Source organism: Gossypium hirsutum, chromosome A13 (assembly GCF_007990345.1).
Source record: "Gossypium hirsutum isolate 1008001.06 chromosome A13, Gossypium_hirsutum_v2.1, whole genome shotgun sequence".
Classification (NCBI taxonomy): domain Eukaryota; kingdom Viridiplantae; phylum Streptophyta; class Magnoliopsida; order Malvales; family Malvaceae; genus Gossypium; species Gossypium hirsutum.
In genome coordinates this window covers 102,452,310-102,470,129 of record NC_053436.1, presented here as the reverse complement: position 1 = coordinate 102,470,129, position 17,820 = coordinate 102,452,310, and the positions used below count along the sequence as shown (strand labels likewise).

The following is a 17,820-nucleotide window of genomic DNA, read 5'->3' as shown; positions in this document are numbered from 1 at the left end:
TACCGGGGAGAATACATCTGTGAAGTCCACTCTTAGAATTTGACTACAACCCTTTGCAACGAACAGTCGTTTTTTTAAACACCCATTTACAACGAACAGTTGTCTTACCCTTAGGAAGTTTCACAAGATCCCATGTTTTGTTTTTGTGAAGTGATTCCATCTCCTCTTGCATAGCAAACATCCATTTTTCTGAGTCTTCACAACTAACCGCCTCAGAATAATTAGATGGTTCTTAGTTTGCATATATATCTTCAGCCACATTTAAAACATAAGTAACTAGATCAGCCTCGGCATACTTCTTTGGAGGTTTAATTTCTCTTCTAGTTCTATTTTTGGTGATAGAGTATTGTGGTGAAGAAGCAACTCTATTCTTAATTTTTGTACTGACTTGAGGAGTCGACTCTGTATTAATCTGACCTGCTTTGATTTTCTTTATTGGAAGAGTCTTTAGGCAGCATAGCAGTTTCATAAAAAAAACAACATTTCTGCTAACACAACTTTTCTATTTTTAGGACACCATAACTTATACCTTTTTACACCAGCTTTATAATAAAGAAAAACACATTTAATAAATCTCAGTTCCAATTTTCTATTATCAATATGAGCATACGCAGGACACCCAAAAATCTTTAAATCAAACAATTAGCAGGATTACCAGACCATACCTCTTGTGGAGTCTTTTTCTCAATGGCAACGGATGGAGATCGGTTGATCAAAAAACATGCAGTAGAGGTCGCTTCTACCCAAAATGCCTTCGATAAGTTGGCATTTGACAACATACATCGAACCTTCTCCATGATCGTTCTGTTCATTCGTTCTGCAACGCCGTTTTGCTATGGAGTATGATGAATTGTCAAGTGTCTCATGATCCCTTCTAACTTGCACAATCTATTAAACTCATCAGAACAAAACTCTAAGCCATTGTCTGTGTGGAGGTATTTTATCTGTTTTCCCTTCTGTTTTTCAATCATAATTTTCCAAGACTTAAATGCGGAAAACACATCGCTTTTCTGCTTCAGAAAAAACACCCAAACTTTTCTGGAAAAATCATCAATAAAGGTTAGCATATAATTAGCTCCACCTCTCGAAGGCACTCTGGATGGCCCCCACAGATTAGAATGAATATACTCTAACGTTCCCTTCGTGTTATGGATTCTTCTAGTGAATTGACTCTCTTTTGCTTCCCAAAAACACAGTGCTCACAGAAATTCAGTTTGCAAATTCCTTGCCCATTAAGAAGTCTTCTTTTGCTTAATTCTGCCATGCCATTCTCACTCATATGCCCTAGGCGCATATGCCAAAGTTTAGTAATATCATCATCTGACAAAGAAGAGGAAGCGACAGCTGCATCACCAGTAACAGTAGAACCCTATAAAACATATAACTTGGAAATCTTTCTCTGCCCTTTCATCACAACAAGGGACCCTTTGGAAATCTTTAAAACCCCACTTTCAGCTGTGTATCTGTACCCTTTTGAATCAAGAGTACTCAACGAAATTAAATTTCTTTTCAATTCTAGAACATGCCGCACGTCACTAAGTGTTCTGACAACTCCATCAAACATCTTAACTTTAATTGCTCCAACACCTGTAATTTTACACGAAGCATTATTTCCCATTAAAACAACACCTTCAGATACTGTTTCGTAAGTTGTAAACCAATCCCGATTGGGACTCATGTGGAAGGTGCAGCCTGAATCAAGTATCCACTCCTCGCTTACTTTAGAATCATTGACAGAAGCGACTAGAAGTTCACCATCACTGTAGTCTTCTACAACTTCAGCTTTACCGGAATTTTCTGGTTGTTTTCCTTTTTGATTCGCAGCCTCCCTTTTAATCTTATTTTGTAGCTTATAGCACTCAGATTTAATGTGCCCTTTCTTCTTGCAGAAGTTACAAGTTTTACCTCTATTTGAAGACTTTGATCTACCCTTAGATTTACCACGAAGATTCCATTCCTGTGTCCTACCACAATCATCATCAGCATTCCGATCTTGTCTCCCACGAACAATGAGACCCTCTCCCTGAGAGTCGGGTTTAACCACAAGATGCTTCATCTTATCATACGAGGTTAAAGAATCATAAACCTCATCAACTGTGAGAGACTCGCGGCTATATAAAATCGTGTCTCTAAAGGTTGAATAAGACGGGGGCAACGAACAAAGTAGAATCAACCCTAGATCTTCCTTATCATACTGAACCTCCATAGCCTCCAAGTTTGAGAGAATTTCTTTAAACACTGTTAAGTGTTCGTGTACAGACGCACCTTCCTCCAAACGATGATCATAAAGACGCTGCTTCATATGCAACTTGCTTGTTAGAGTTTTCGACATACATATTTGTTCTAGCCTCTTCCATAATGCAGCGGCAGTTTTCTCTTTCATCACATCCTGCAAAATTTCGTTGGACAAATGCAGATGTAATTGTGTTAATGCCTTTCGATCCTTACGCTTCTTCTCTTCATCTGTTAATGTCGAAGGCATCTTATCTATCCCTAGCAGGACATCATCCAGATCTATCTGTGCAAGAACTGCTTGCATCTTAATTTGCCACAACGCAAATCTGGTGTTGCGATCCAACAGCGGAATTTCATACTTCAAAGACGCCATTATCGTGATTGAGATGAATAACCCGGAAGCTCTGATACTAATTTGTGAAAAATAAAATAAAAATAAATAAAATAAAATAAAGAACACACAAATTTTACGTGGAAACCCTTTCGAGAAAAAACCACGGACAGAGGAGAAGAAAATTCACTATGTCGAAAAATTTGAATCAAAATACAAGAGGAATAGACTATGTCCATTTATAGGCTTGCAAAGCCATATTCTAGTAGGATTGAAACACCTTATTCTAAAATAAAAATAAAAGAAGTCTAGTTCTATATGGAATTTACTTTTATTTTATTTTCTATCGTATTTTATTTAAATAAGAATTTGGGTCATTTAATTCTAACATTCTCCATTAATAGATTGGGTTTGAAGCACATTTGTATAAAAAATTAGCTACATTAAATTAATCTTTTATACTCTCGTCAACAAAAACGACACTTTTATGTTTTCTTATGTTTTTTCTTTTTCAATCTTATGAAAATACAATCATTACTTTTTTAAAGAAAAAAAATACCTTAAAAAAAAGAGATTTAAGCGTCATAAACAAATTCTTAGTAAAAAAAGTAAAAAATCAGTAAGTCATTAAAAGAATTTTACCTTATTAAGCCCTTAAAAAAAAATTCAACTAGGCATTTCTATTAATAAAAACCATCAGTTGGTAGGTTTGAGTGTTAACTATGCGCAAACAACTATGTGAGCAAAATCTTTTTTTAAAAAAATTAAAAATTATTAAAAATTTTAAATAAGTAAAAAATATATATGTATACAATTAGTATAATATACATGTAGAATAAATTTAGATAAATGATTGTTCAAATTCAAATGAATTAAGAGATATAGATATATAAATTCATTTCAGATTAGTGCAAAATTATAAATTGTAAAAATTAAACTCCCTTTTGTTGTTTCATGTTTATCCTTTACACACAACAGTACTATTATTTCTCTCATGCATACATTCCATACCTTTCATGGAGGCTAAGAAATCATCTGCAGATATACTGATGTAGTCTCGTTTCTTCCCATTTCTGGATTAGTGTGAGGATGTTATGTGGAGGCCTTATGTACAATGCTTCCTTCAATGTTCTGGGATCATCTCTTGCGTTGATCCTGTATGTGGCAACATCGTCTTCCTCCATATGAATTATTTATATTTTGATTCATTTTTTTATATTCTATTTTATTTAAATTTGGACAATTATTTAGCTTTTTTATAATTTAATATATTATTAATATTTTGTCTTATTGAATTTCTTTTACATTTTCAAATTTTTATATATGTTTTTATAACTTTTAGTAATTTTTAATAATTTTAAATTTTTTTAAATTCTTTTTATAAATTTACACTCATCTAAAATGAATCTAGACAAATGGTTGCCCATTATTCAACTTGTCCAGTTCATTTAAAATATATATATTTATTAATTTTTAAATATTTTAACAGTTTCATTAACAGAAGTGCTTAGTTGATTTTTTTAATCATTAAAGACTCTAAGTTAAAATTAATTTTTTTTAAATTTTTTCTAATGACTTTTTTTGAACTTAAACCTAAAAAATATTAGCATGATAAACATGATACATGCTTAAAATTTTATTAACATTTAAAAGTTATTATAATTATTATTTATTTATATGATTGATATTTCATAGAATGAAATAAAGAAATTAGATATGATATTGTGTTGTGTTTAAGATATTTTAGAATTAACAAAATTAAAAAAATTACTAATTTAATTATCTATACGTATAAAGGTTTGAGCAATTCAAGCTTAGTACTTTTTCCGCTGCTAATTCCGAGCCCTGTGTGTTTGTTCCTTGGTTCCCATTTTTAGTGATTTGTTTGGTAAGAGAATCAAGATTCAAGGGTTTGATTGTGAGTCCTGTTGACCATCATAATCTTCTGTTTCCTTATTTTTTGGTGGTAAGTGTTGTGTCTATCCGTGAGTAGTTGAATGCATGATATCATGCGACTACCCAGATTGTGATGCCTGGTTTGCCTTCCATGCTCATCCTCACATACATATTTAACTCTAATCATTGAAGAGAAGAAGGTGTTTTCTGAAAACATAAACACTTGTTCTATTTTCATGAATAAAAATCAAATCATAAAGAGATGAAATGTGGAAAATAAAATAGAAGGCTTTGACTAAGTTTCTGTAACAAACCAGATCATAGTTCCAAAACTGCATAAAAAAACTAAATTAAAATATAATATATAATTTGAGTATTTATGATTTTTAATTCTTCTAGAAGACTCGACTCTTAAGAGATTACCTAACTCCAAAAAAAAAATACTATTTTATATTTTCTAGAAATAAAATATTTTTCATGTTTATTTTATTAAATTAATATTTATTGTGTCGTTGTCACTGTTTAATTAAACTATTTATTTAGTCAGTTCAACATAAGAAATTTGTGTTTAATATTTAATTGATTCCTAAACAAACGTTACATTTACTATTTAAAAAAAAAGAAGAAGATAATAATAATTATTTACTCATTCTTGTTTATTTACACTTTCTTCTGAAGGAGGCAACTGAAACATCCAGTTCAGTTTATGTTGCCTCTGTTTTAATAACCCTGTTTTCAAAGTCAATGTCTTCCTCTCAATCACCCAAAGCAAATGGCACATCCTTCAATGCTCCTCCATAGGCCTCTTGCCTCCCTCCCTTCCAGCACCTTCTTCTTCCTTCCTGCAACTTTAGCTTTCTTTACTACACTTTTCATCCTCTTTTACATCTTCACAACTCCACCTCTCTTCATTTCCCATCAACATAAACACAACTTAAAATACCCACTTGGGCCCTCTCAGTCTTCCCCATTGACCCCAATTCTTCCCTCAAATGGGAGCTTTCATTTGTCAGCAAAGTTTCCATTGAATGATGTTTTTGGTGGTGAAGATGGGACTCTGAGTCCTGTGTCCTCAAGATCTCATTTTGGGTCAAAGCGTACGTTTATTTTTTTTATGTTTAATAATGGGTATTTGTTAGTTCTTACGTTTCTTCTGCCATTTCTTGTTTTTCTGATTATTCACTTTAGCTTTGATCTTTGTATGAGTTTTGAGTTTTATTCGAGTGTTCACCTTGTGTTTGTGGATATGCTGTCGGTGCATCGATGAACTTCTAAGAAACTGAATTATTTATAGTTATGGGCTCTGTTTATATTTGTTTGGCTTTCGATGTTTACAAGGTTTGAACATTCATGGGTGTAAATTAGAGGGGAAAAAATTAGAGAGAGGAAATTACAAGTATTCAAATGCCAATTTTTTTTTTATGGTTCAGGAAACTCCATGAACGACATCGATGTGTTCCATGACGGAGATATCTTTCTCGAGGATTATCACCAGATGAACCGGAGCTTCAAGATATATGTTTATCCTCACCGGCGAGATGATCCCTTTGCACATGCATTCTTGCCTGTGGATTTCCAACCTGGGGGCAATTATGCTAGTGAAAGTTACTTTAAGAAGGCTCTTATGAATAGCCATTTCATAACCAAAGATCCGAGGAAGGCGGATCTTTTCTTTCTACCTTTCTCGATCGCAAGGTTGAGGCATGATCGTAGAGTTGGTGGAGGCGGTATCCAAAGCTTTATCCGAGACTACATCTCCAACATTAGTACAAAGTACCCTTACTGGAATCGTACTGGTGGAGCAGATCATTTTTACGTTGCTTGTCACTCTATCGGACGATCGGCCATGGCTAAAGCCGAGGAAGTAAAACTTAATGCCATACAGATTGTGTGTTCTTCGAGCTATTTCCTTCCGGGGTACGTTGCTCACAAGGACGCATCTTTGCCTCAAGTATGGCCAAGAACCGACGATCCTCCTACTATCACTACATCCAAAAGGTGAAAACACTGACTTCCTTGATGTGTTTGATCTGCTTTGGTTAAAAATGATTTCTCTGTTCTGTTTTTTAGTTTCTCTGAAATTATCAAAGCTTGAATTGAGGTCATTTCATAGTTGCTGAAGTTCTAGGTATAGTTGTTAATGGTCCATAACCATGTTTTCTACAGGAACAAACTTGCGTTTTTTGCCGGAGCGATCAACTCCCCGGTACGTGAAAAGCTTGTAAAGTTTTGGAGAAACGATTCTGAGATCTATGCTCATTTCGGTCGGCTTAAAACACCATATGCTGACGAAATCCTTGGTAGCAAGTTCTGCCTCCATGTAAAAGGCTTCGAAGTTAACACAGCTCGAATAGCGGATTCGTTATATTATGGTTGTGTCCCGATAATCTTAGCTAACTACTATGATCTTCCGTTTGCTGATATACTGAACTGGAAGAGCTTCTCGATTGCTGTCGTAACTGTGGATATCCCGTTGCTCAAGAAAATTCTTCGAGGGATAACTTCATACGAATATTCATCATTACGAGGCAATGTGTTGAAGGTACGTAAACATTTCCAGTGGCATGTTCCTCCTATAGATTTCGATGCATTTTTCATGGTGATGTATGAATTATGGCTCAGAAGAAGTTGTATTCGCATGAGTAATGACTAAAGACAATTTGTCAAATTTTCAATGAATGCTTTTTTAAATAAAATAGCATCAATAGCATTTTCAACAAGAAATAGCCTACGGGCATGCGATCTGTTGATAGAGTGCTCGACTCTTAATTGCAGTGACCAGGGGTCAAACCTTAGCTATATCAAATAAATAAATAAATACTATAAGAAAATTCAGGGTTAGAGCAGAAGAAGGTTGAATGGAGCAAGCTTGTTTGGCGTCATAGAGCCATGGACGATGGTAATTCAAAATAGGTGGTAAGAGAGGCTTATTCAGGTGGGATCATATTTTTCAAGGGCGATGACTCAATAGTATGGAAAGGAATACAGATGGTGCTAAAACGACGTTGTTTTGTTTAAAGTAAAACGATTTTTTTCTCAAAAAATGCCGCTATTGCTGAACTTTTGCGGTGTTTTTCTCCTAGAGCCACTAATCTCGACCTATTGCAGCATTTTTCACCTAGTGCCACTAAAGCCACTATAAACGCCACTAAAAATGGCATCGTTTTGTTTAAAGTAAAAAATTTATAGCGTTTCAAAAATGCCACTAATGCCTTTGATACTAATAAATATTTAAAAATTCAACAAAATTTAAATAATTTACTAATTTCTTTAAAAAAATATCTATGCCAACAATGGAGTACAAATAGGCTAGCACGTGAGTTGTCACATTAGTGTCCTCGAAGATTGAAAGTTAAATTGATCCAAAATTAAGACAAAAGTGATAAAATGAGTAAATATAAATAGTGAATTTTATCATTTTGCAAACCCAACTTTAGGGATGCGGGTTTTAACTTTTTGAGCATCTAATCCTCCTATTTTTCTAAGAGAACTAAGAAGCCCAAATTGCTCAAATTGAAGTACATATACTAAATTGATCAAAAATTGAAACGTACGATACTAAGATTCACCAATTTTAATGTATTTCAACACACTCAAACTTTAAAACCCTAAACTTAAAACCTTAAACCCTAAAACCCTACACATTTACAGATTACACATTAATAACCTTAAACCCTAAAACACTAAATCCCAACCTTCAACCCTAAACCATAACCCTAAACCATAAAATACTAAGTCCTAACCCTTAAAACATAATCACTAAACCATAAAATACTAAACAATAAGCCCTACACCGTAAAACCCTAAACCTTAAACCATAAACTATAATGATAAACCCTAAAATTAAATGTTTTTTACGGCGTTTGTGAGAAAAATGCCGCTAATGCTTGACCTTTTGTGGTATTTTTTTTCTCACAAACGCCACTACTACTTGACATTTTGTGGCATTTTTATCACAAATGTCGTTACTGCTTGACCTTTTGCGGCATTTTTCTTACAAACGCCACTACTGCTTGACCTTTTGCAGCGTTTTCTTCATAAACGCCGCTATAGCTCTAAGCTTTTGCGGCATTTTCCAATTAGCGCCACTAACGTATAACTTTTGTGGTGTTTTTTGTCCAAACGCCACTAAAAGCATTGCTAAAAGCCTGTTTTGTTGTAGTGGGAGTGTTGTGAAATGGATATCCATATAACTCTCATAACATCCAAGAATTCATTTTCTTGTAACTCTTGTAACCTTAAAAATTTATAAGGTACCTAAATTATAATTATTAGAGTTTTGTAACCTATGGTGGTTGAGGCCCTATAAATAGAGACATGTATAGGTTATTTAGATATATGAAGAAAAAGTAGAATTATCCTTCCATTTTTGTCTCTACTCTTCTCTCTTAGGGGTAGTTTAACAATACTTTTGAAAAGTGCTGTGAAAAAGCGCTTTTAAAAAATTTGGTTTAAGATTTGAGTGTTTAGTGTTGTTGTCAAAAAATATTTTTAAGAAATAAAATGTTCAATTTAGACATGATATTATCCAGTAACAAATATGCATTTAAATAATGTTCAAATTAGTTAATATTATTATATTTCAGTAAGAATATAAAAAATAGTTTATTATAACTTGTTAATATTTTAATATATGAAATATAAATTTTAAATATTTTTAAACAATAAATATTAATTATTTATAAAATTTAATTAGAGTATATAAATTATATTTTAAATATTTAAATATAACCTTTAAATATTTGTAATTAAATATTCACACATTTGTATTATTTTTAAAAAGTAATTTTTGATTTTTAATTAATGATTTTAACATATTTATAATTAAGCACTAAGAAAAAAAAGAAAGTACCATGTTGTTAGAGAGGTGAATAAATAATTAAACACCAAAAATATTTTTAGGGAAGAAAAGTAAAAAAAAAATTTAACTCAAAACAACTTGTTTAGCACAACTTTTATGTACTTTACAAGGAAAAAGTGTTTTTGTAAACACTAGTAAACAAGCCATTTTTCTTACTATAATTCTTTTAGTTTTATAATAATGCATTAAATGTATTTTTTATGGAATAGCTTGAAAATCGGTGGAATTTTGATCGTACAAACTGTACTGACACGTGGTGTTGTAGTATGCTGCCAAATTTCGCGTATAACTAAAATTTTCTAATTTGTAAAAAACTATTAGATTAAGTTGTATAAAAATCCAACTCATTCTAGTTTGCAACCACACAATTTATTTATTTATTTTATATATATTTTTAGGTTATAAAAAATATATTAAACACCAATGTCACAATGAACAAATTAGAAAGGAAAAGAAAAACTGGTGAAAGAACTTCAAATACTTAAAAACAGTAAATAAACTTAATAAGAGATAGCAAGAATCACCATTTCTTGTTTTTCTTTTATATTTTTTTATAAATGTTTTACAATTTCTAATATTTTTATATTTTTTATAATTAAAAAATTACATCTAGAATGTATTAAGAGAAATGAATGTCTAAGTTTAAATGAATTTGGATATCCACTAGTCCATATTCATTTTAAGCTTATTTTTTAGTATTTCTTTTTAATCCTTTAGCATCATCACAACTAACTTAAACATTGTAAATCAAATAACTTAATTAATGTGCATTTGAGGACTTGATTGATTTTTTTTAAAAAAATTTAGAGGCTTCTTTAAATTTTAAACCTTAATTTTTTGTATTGTATTTATTAAAATTAGGGTGAATTATACCCAATGTCATTAAATTATTAGTAAGTTATGTTTTAGTCACTTAACTTTAAAAAGTTACAAAATGATAATTAAACTAATTGAAAGCTTTCATTTAAGTTATTGGGTTGTTAAAATCGTTATCATATGTCCTATGTTTGCACTATTTACACCAATTGAAAACTCTTCTTCCCTTACTCTTCTACAATTTGTTTTTTTTTCATAAAACAACTTTATATGTCATGAATTTATGAACCAAAAACCAAATAGTTTTCTTCTCTGATCTTCGACATTGACCACCAAATCAACTTGGATCCAATGTATGTTTTTTTACTCATCGACGGGGACTGATCCACCATACTAATCTTTGAACGTTGCTTGGACCAAAGTGTAACTTTTTGAAATTGGATGATCAAAGTGTAAATTACTAATAGTTTAATGACCATAGGTGTAATTTACCCTTGAAATTATTACTTCCGCTCGAAAAGTGATAGGGTTTAGGCAAAAATTTAGGCTTGAAAGAGCTTGGGGAAAAAAACAAGGCTTATTTTAAAAAATGAATTAAGCCTCGATTAAGGTTTTTTTGGTCAAGGCCCATCTTGTCCCAAATTAGCAAAAAGATAATTTTTTTATTGTTTTCTTGCTATTTTGCTGCTATTTTCTTGTTGTTTTCTCACTGTTTTGCTATCATTTCATTATTATGCTTATATGATTTTGTTGTTATTATTTGAATATTGTATAACTCTTGTTTTATTGCTAATTTTGTTACTATTTTAGAGATATTTGCTTGTTACACTGATTGTATTAGTGTTATTTGAGTATAAATATTTTTTAATTTATTTTCAATTTTTTAGAAAATATTTATTTTAATATTTTTTTTTATTTTTAATGTATTATATATTTAAAATTTTTTACATAAAAATAAATAAAAAAAGAAATAATTCAATCGAGTTGAATTGAATCCAAATTTAAACATTTTTATCTTAATCGAGTTTAAACAATATTTTAAGCCTAATTTTGGGCCAAGCCAAGCCTAAAAAATGAACCTAACGACTGACCCGACACAGCCCTAGCCCCTAGATAGGTCTACTTCCGACATAGTTATGCATATTTTTGTTGGGCATATTTTAATAATGGTTCCGCATGAATGGACTGAGAATTAAAGTTGGACAAAGAAACAAATTAAACAAAAAATAGGTGTTGAAATGGATTTGATTAATCCATGTTGAAATTAACTTATTTCCTTTTCTGAAAATTGATGGCATTTAACCTTTTTTTTTTAAAAGCTCAACACTAAAGAAAGAAAGAAGACATAAAATATAGTTTACATTTAGGGTTGGTTCAATTATTATACGTATAAATTTAAATACTAGTTGTCGATTTTTATTATTCCAAAAAATATATAATATTTTATTTATTATTGAAAATGATTTTATCTAGGATATAATAAAAGCTACGTACTAAAAAAAATTTACTTTAATTTGAAGGAAAAAAAATACATTTTCATAAATCAGTGAAAAACAACGGTTGAAAGCATCCTCATAAACCACGTTTTTTTTTCCTTTGAATGAATGGTACTATCTATCAATTAACCTGTAAATTAAATCATCAAATAAACTATATATATATAATTAAACTCATTCATTCAGAAAAAATATTCATTAGGAAAAATCTGGGTTCTTAATGGGGAAGCAATCATCTTCCTTGGTTTACCAAATATTTCAGCATCGATTCCCAGCAACATTCAAAGGGTTTTTCTATTTTTTACCAATAAGTTTAGCGTTAACTACACTTCTTCTCATTTTCATTTACATTTCCACAACTGCAAATGTCACTAAAACCCAACCCCAAACCACTCTTTACCTTCAAACTTTGCCTTCTCTGGTTAATATTGATCAAACCAGTAATCTCCCAATCGTTCCATTTGAAGATAATGAAGATGATAATGATAATTTGTTTGCTGATCCTTCCAGAACTGCTCGTCTGTCTAGGGCGAGTCAATGGCTTCTCGGAAATCTTTTCGGCCTAATTGATGGTATGAATATGAATTTTTTAGATGTGATTTCTTGTATAAAATAATTAAATATATCGAAAACTTATTATACTCATTCAATTATGTTATGTTTTTTAAAAAAAATTCAGGAAATGATACAAATAATAAAGAAGCCTACCATGATGGTGATATCTTCTTACAAGACTACAAACAAATGAACAAAAGCTTGAAGATCTATGTTTATCCACACAGCAAAGATGATCCTTTTGCAAATGTGTTATTGCCTCCTGATACTGACAGCAAAGGCAACTATGCAAGCGAGCTGATGTTCAAGAAAGCTTTGATGGAATCCCATTTCGTCACCAAAGATCCCAATGAAGCCCATCTTTTCTACATGCCTTTCTCCATCTCTTCCATGAGGAGCGATCCCAGGATCGATGTCCACGGCATCCCCGATTTCGTTCAGAATTATATCTCCAATATTACCCTTAAATATCCTTACTGGAATCGGACCGGTGGAGCCGATCATTTCTATGTTGCTTGCCATTCTATAGGAAAGATTGCATTTGAGAAGGCGTTCGTAGCAAAACTCAATGTTATTCAACTCGTTTGCTCTTCAACTTATTTTCCTTCATCGTATCTTCCTCACAAGGATGCTTCTATGCCTCAAGTTTGGCCTCGAGGAGGCGACCCTCCAAACCTTCTTACATCGCAGAGGTAAGACGCACCGTACTCCCCGTAATTAGTTAAATTCATTATTTGGTATTAACATAAATGAAAACTATATTTATAGGAAGAGGTTGCATTTTTCGCCGGAGCAGTGAACTCTCCGGTACGAATAGCTCTTCTCAAAGTGTGGGCAAATGACACTGAAATTTTCGCGCACTTCGGCCGCCTCAACACCCCATACTCCGAGCAATTCCTCGGAAGCAAGTTTTGCATCCATGTCAAAGGCTTTGAGGTAAACACGGCGCGCGTGGCCGACGCTCTATTCTATGGTTGCGTCCCTATAATTTTAGCCAACCACTACGACCTTCCGTTCACCAATATATTGAACTGGAAAAGCTTCTCGGTAGTGGTTCACCATATCGATATCCCGGTTTTGAAGAAAATACTTCAAGGAATAAGCAACGAAGAGTTCGCGATGCTACAAAGCAATGCGCTGAGAGTTCGTAAACATTTCCAATGGCATACTCCGCCCATTGATTTCGATGCGTTTCATATGTCCATGTATGAGTTATGGAAACGTCGAAGTGTTGTGAGGGTTAGATTAACCCCTTCCATGGAGTTTATGTAGTTTTTTTTTTTCAAAGTGTTCTCAGTTTGGAATTGTATTTTTTTTTCTTTTTAAATCATTTTAACCAATAAATGAATTATGATGAATGAAAAGAAAATTTTAAGATTTTAGTTTTGTTTTAAAAGATACGTGGAAAGTGATAAAAGCTAAAAAGGCATTAGGCTTTATTTGGTAAATACGTAGTTTTTCAAAATTAATTAGGGATTTTGGGAGTGGCGGTGATATGTTGGGAACAACTGCTATAACCAACTCAACGTTCCCATTTTTTTTATGTATACCCTATACATTTTCAATTTTTTTTTTCATTCAATCCCATTCATATAGTCTCTCATCTCTTTTATTTTTAATTTTCTATTCTAATCTCTCAAATTTTTATCCTAACCATTTGGAAGTTGTTAGATTTTATTCGATTTTTATCATTTTAAAAATGTCATTGTTTCTAATTCGTTTGGATCACAAACATGTACATTTCTAGCATACAATTACAAACGGTATGAAAATATTATTATATTTTTTTATTTTAATTAATATCGTTATTAAGTTGTTAATATTATTTTTTTAATTTGTTATGGTTACATAATTAGGATGAAGATCAGATTATCGAAATATATATCCACAATTTAAGTGCGAGAGCATTGCGTGTTACTGAACACTTAGAAGAGACGAGATTTTTTCACATTTCTTGTATGCTCGGCAGGATTAAATTGGAACATGCACTTATTAGTGCTTTGCTAAAAAGGTGAAGACTCAAGACACACACATTCCATCTTTCGTGTAGTGAGTATACTATTACACTCGAGGATTGGCATTACAACTCGATCTACCAGTTAATGGGCTAGTAGTTACGGGGTAGTGTGAGTTGGTTATTGAGCGCAATTTGCCACCAACTATTAGGCAAGGTGCTAGACAAGTTTAGTAGTAACCGGATAGATATGAAATGGTTAGAAAATGATTTCTCACATTTCAACAACTCTTCTGGTGCGGTTGAAAGAAAACAACTCGCTCAAACATTCATACTGAGGTTGATTAGGGGTCTTCTAATGCCAAATAAATCTTGAAATCTAGTACATTTAAGGTAGCCTTGTTGGAAAATCGGGTTTGAAAAATGCAACGGAAAATAGGTTTAAAGGAAAGTCAGAGTTTTAAATTTTTTTTTCCAAAAATAAGAACTTAGTTATGTTATCTAAAGTAATAAACACTTAATCAAAATCATACATTTATAATTCATCTAGGATGAACGTACGTTTTGACCGAGTAATATTCTCTATTATCCTCAAGCTCATGTTTGCCGAGTGTGGGCTTACTTCAAATCAAAAAAATTTTCACAAAATTATCAATGGGGTAATTTCGTAATTTCTCTAAACTTCTAGAATCAAATTATAAATAACAAGAATATCTCTAAAAATTTTCTGAAATAATTTCGTAATTTCTCTTGTAGGTGTGTTGAGAATGCCTAGACTTGCTTAATAGTAAGATAAAACATCAAATATAACCACTACGATAATGCTTAGCACAAAAAAAAAAGGGATGATCGTAGGAACCATAGAGAATTGAATGTGCAAACATTGCTAGCTAGTACTATCCCTATCAATTGGACATAGAGCATGTTAAGGTGAAATCAAAGTAGTGTGAATAGGTACTATTCACATACTTTGAACCTTGGATCATCTTCACTAACCCACTTGATGGACCACCAATCCACCAATTGAATAGGCCTAAAGATCTCGACTTCATACAAGGTCTTGTTCCTCACCTTGAAAGAAACTATTAGGTTTAGTTCGATTCCATTGTTGAAGAGTTCCATGTCTCCTCACCCCCCTCCATTATGGATTCCTTGTCCAAGTGTGGGAAGTTTCTGTAAAACTGAACATCGATAATGACAATATAGAACGATTACAAAGTAATAAAAAAGAAAAATAAAACACACAGATTTTATGTAGAAACCCTTTTGAGAAAAACCACAGGCAGAGGAGAAGAAAATTCACTAGTGTTGAAAATCAAATGATATAAGAGAAATTCTGACTACATCTATTTAAAGGCTGAAAAGCTCTATTCGAATCAATGTCAAATAGAAGAAGAGTAGTTCTATATTGATTCTACTTGTGCAATCAATGTCAAATAGAAAAAGAGTAGTTCTATACGGATTCTACTTGTGGTCGGCCTTAAACCCACCACAGATCCTCTAATTTTACCACTATATTATTTTTTTAACAGGAATTTAAGTCATAACTCTAACAGTTCCATTAGTACTTGTGGTCGGCCTTAAGCCCACCACAGATCCTCTAATTTTACCACTATATTATTTTTTTAACAGGAATTTAAGTCATAACTCTAACAGTTTCATTAGTTTCTAACCTTTCATCATTCCTCAAGTAATTAACTGGCGCTTCATTGACTCAATTTCTTTTTAACAAGCCCATCGTATTTCCTCTTGCTTTGCTTTTTGTTTAGCCATCTTCTTTTATCTTAGAAGAGTATTCACTCTCTTTATAATACCCACTACCCAGTGTAAACACTATTCCACGTAATAAGTGCTACGTTCAATGTCAAGAGGTCAACTATGATCATTATTCTCTTTTCGGTCTACAATAAATTCTCTTAACAAATTTGTTTAGTTGATTTTTACAAAAGTTTTCCTCTAAAAATATCCTAATCCCTATAATTTCAAACTCAATTTTAAATAGCATCATCCAATCAATATCGCAATACACATTAACAAATTAATCAAATACCCATTCAATTCTCGTAACACATACCCATAATATATCTTCTAAGCTTGTAAATAAACTTTGCCATCTACTATAATGTCCAATAGTTTAAAACATTACAAAAGTATGGATGTGAGTCGGGAGAATTGATGTAGCTTTATCAACATCCACCTCTCATTTCCTTATTACAACCTACGCATAAAACTAAACAAATCCACGTGCTAAGTTTTCCTCTAAAATTAATGGTGCTTACATGATTCCTAATAATACTATAATTATAAATAAATCAATAATAAAAAGCATATAATAATTCGTAATTCCATTCCTAATGTTTAGTATAAACATTAATATTATTCACCATTCTCTTTTTAGTTAAGCATTTTATTTTACTATTTACAAATCACTTTGATCGATTTCGATAATATGAAAACTTTATATGGAATTAAGGAATTGGTAGTAATTTTTTCTTAACCTTATATAATTATTCACTATTATATCTCAATTAAGCATTTATATTTCTTTTATAAATTTTACTCATAAATTGATTTGTCCTTAATAAACAGTAATAGAAACCCCAATCGGATACACCAATGTTGGTATTGGTAATCAATAACAGTAATGATGACGTTAATTATCCTCACTCTCAATGCACAAAGCCAAATGCTAACTCCCCAGTCTAAAATGCTATCCATGTAATATAATTATTTAAAGTAACACAATACTGATGTAAATTTGTATCCCATAATATTTTATTGATTTAATTGTTAAAAATTTCAGTATAATTATACTTGTCATGTATGTAATTTTCTTAATTAATTTGATTTTTTTAATTAATTCGATATTTTTATAATATCGATTTAAAATATTTTTTATTAATATTTATTAAACAATAGAAAAGTCTTTTTTACATAAAACAAATACATCAAATACAACGTGCATAATCTACCTAAATAAAATATAAAATATCATGATTAAATTGTTAAAATATTAATTATATAAAACTATATAAAATAGTGTAAAACTAAAACAATTTTATATCAATATACAAGTGAATATCTTTCCCTAAAATAATTAATACCACTATTATCATTCTTCTGTTTTTTTATCTCATTCAATTATATCCATCCAAAAAACTAAAATGAAATATCCATTTAAAGATAGAATAAACCTCAATAGAATTTATTTATTTTAATATAATTTTTAAAATTATATATAATCTCTTTTTAGCTTTAAAAAAGAAGATAAACATATTCTAGTGCGCTTGAACTTACATCTTTTTGGACTTACAATAATATTAATATCAATTGAACTAAAATTTAACTCGTAAATTTGAATGTCTAAAATTATATATAATCTCTTTTTAACTTTAAAATAATAAGATAAACATACTCCAATGCGCTTGAACTTATATTCTTCTGAACTTACAATAATGGTAATACCAATCAAATAAAAATTTAACCAGTAAATTAGAGTAGAAAGTGAAGTGATCGAAATTTGGAAAATGTATTGAAGTAGGCACTATGCTTCTAACTTAGATCCAAATTCAGTCCAGCATAGAGTATCTACTTGACCCAGCCCAATTATTCAAATAAAAGTTAATTATAGTATTAGCTGTCTAAAGGTGAATTAAGTGTTAGCTAAGTGGGTAAG

At 31.4% G+C, this 17,820-nt stretch overlaps 2 protein-coding genes across 2 annotated transcripts; both read left to right on the top strand.

Annotated features, from left to right (window-relative positions):
• Positions 1–5,026: 5,026 nt before the first annotated feature.
• LOC107937216 (probable glycosyltransferase At5g03795) lies at positions 5,027–7,153 on the top strand. The gene is made up of 3 exons (XM_016870072.2): positions 5,027–5,559; positions 5,893–6,460; positions 6,629–7,153. The coding sequence occupies exons 1-3, from the start codon at positions 5,235–5,237 to the stop codon at positions 7,113–7,115; spliced, it is 1,380 nt and encodes a 459-aa protein (XP_016725561.2). The 5' UTR covers positions 5,027–5,234; the 3' UTR covers positions 7,116–7,153.
• A 4,690-nt stretch (positions 7,154–11,843) lies between these two features.
• LOC121212538 (probable glycosyltransferase At5g25310) lies at positions 11,844–13,524 on the top strand. Its single transcript, XM_041085500.1, has 3 exons — positions 11,844–12,207; positions 12,315–12,882; positions 12,959–13,524. The coding sequence occupies exons 1-3, from the start codon at positions 11,856–11,858 to the stop codon at positions 12,987–12,989; spliced, it is 951 nt and encodes a 316-aa protein (XP_040941434.1). The 5' UTR covers positions 11,844–11,855; the 3' UTR covers positions 12,990–13,524.
• The last annotated feature ends 4,296 nt before the right edge of the window (positions 13,525–17,820 follow it).